General features: G+C 64.6%; 1 protein-coding gene across 1 annotated transcript in view; it reads left to right on the forward strand.

Annotated features, from left to right (window-relative positions):
- Nucleotides 1-46: 46 nt before the first annotated feature.
- The window catches only part of LOC104410421 (lipocalin-15-like), a gene marked incomplete at its 5' end in the record, with an annotated part of 1,429 nt that continues 933 nt past the window's right edge, over nt 47-542 (forward strand). Inside the window, 2 exons of the mRNA XM_010020571.1 lie at nt 47-186; nt 372-436. Of these exons, the coding sequence (XP_010018873.1) occupies nt 47-186; nt 372-436 (205 nt within the window). The remainder of the gene's footprint in view (nt 187-371; nt 437-542) is intronic.

Below are 542 nucleotides of genomic sequence, written 5' to 3' on the forward strand. Positions count from 1 at the left end.
GGGTCCCCATGGCTTTCCCAACCCCGCTGGTGATTTCCTGCTGCAGTTTGCAGGGAAGTGGCATTTCACAGCCACTGTTTCCAACTGCTCCGTGTTCCTGAAGATGAAGGACGGGATGAAGTCACCCACCGCCACCATCAGCTTCACGCCGGAGGGGGACCTGGCTATGAAGCTTGCCTGGCCCCTGTGAGTGCCCATCCTGCTCGATGGGTCTCACATGGGCTCCATCCCCCATTGCTGCAGCTGGGCAAGGAGCATCCTGCCGCTGCTCCGTGGCACTGGGCTCCCCACGGTGCTGGGCTCTCCCTCCCCGCGGTCCCCCTTCTTGCTAGCATCCAGCCCCCTTTCCTGTTCCCATTTTTCCTCTCCAGGCCGGACAGATGCCAGAGGTTGGAGCTGCTGTTCCAGCAGAGCGGTCAGGCAGGACACTACATGGGTACGTGTGGGCAGGAGCCACCCACACCCTGGCACGGAGGGAGGGTACAGCCCCTCTGCCCCATGGCTCCGCCCGGGGCCCAGCCGGCGGAGGGGGGCTGGGGTGC

The sequence above is a fragment of the Nestor notabilis genome, unplaced genomic scaffold (assembly GCF_000696875.1).
Source record: "Nestor notabilis isolate BGI_N333 unplaced genomic scaffold, ASM69687v1 scaffold19178, whole genome shotgun sequence".
Lineage (NCBI taxonomy): Eukaryota > Metazoa > Chordata > Aves > Psittaciformes > Psittacidae > Nestor > Nestor notabilis.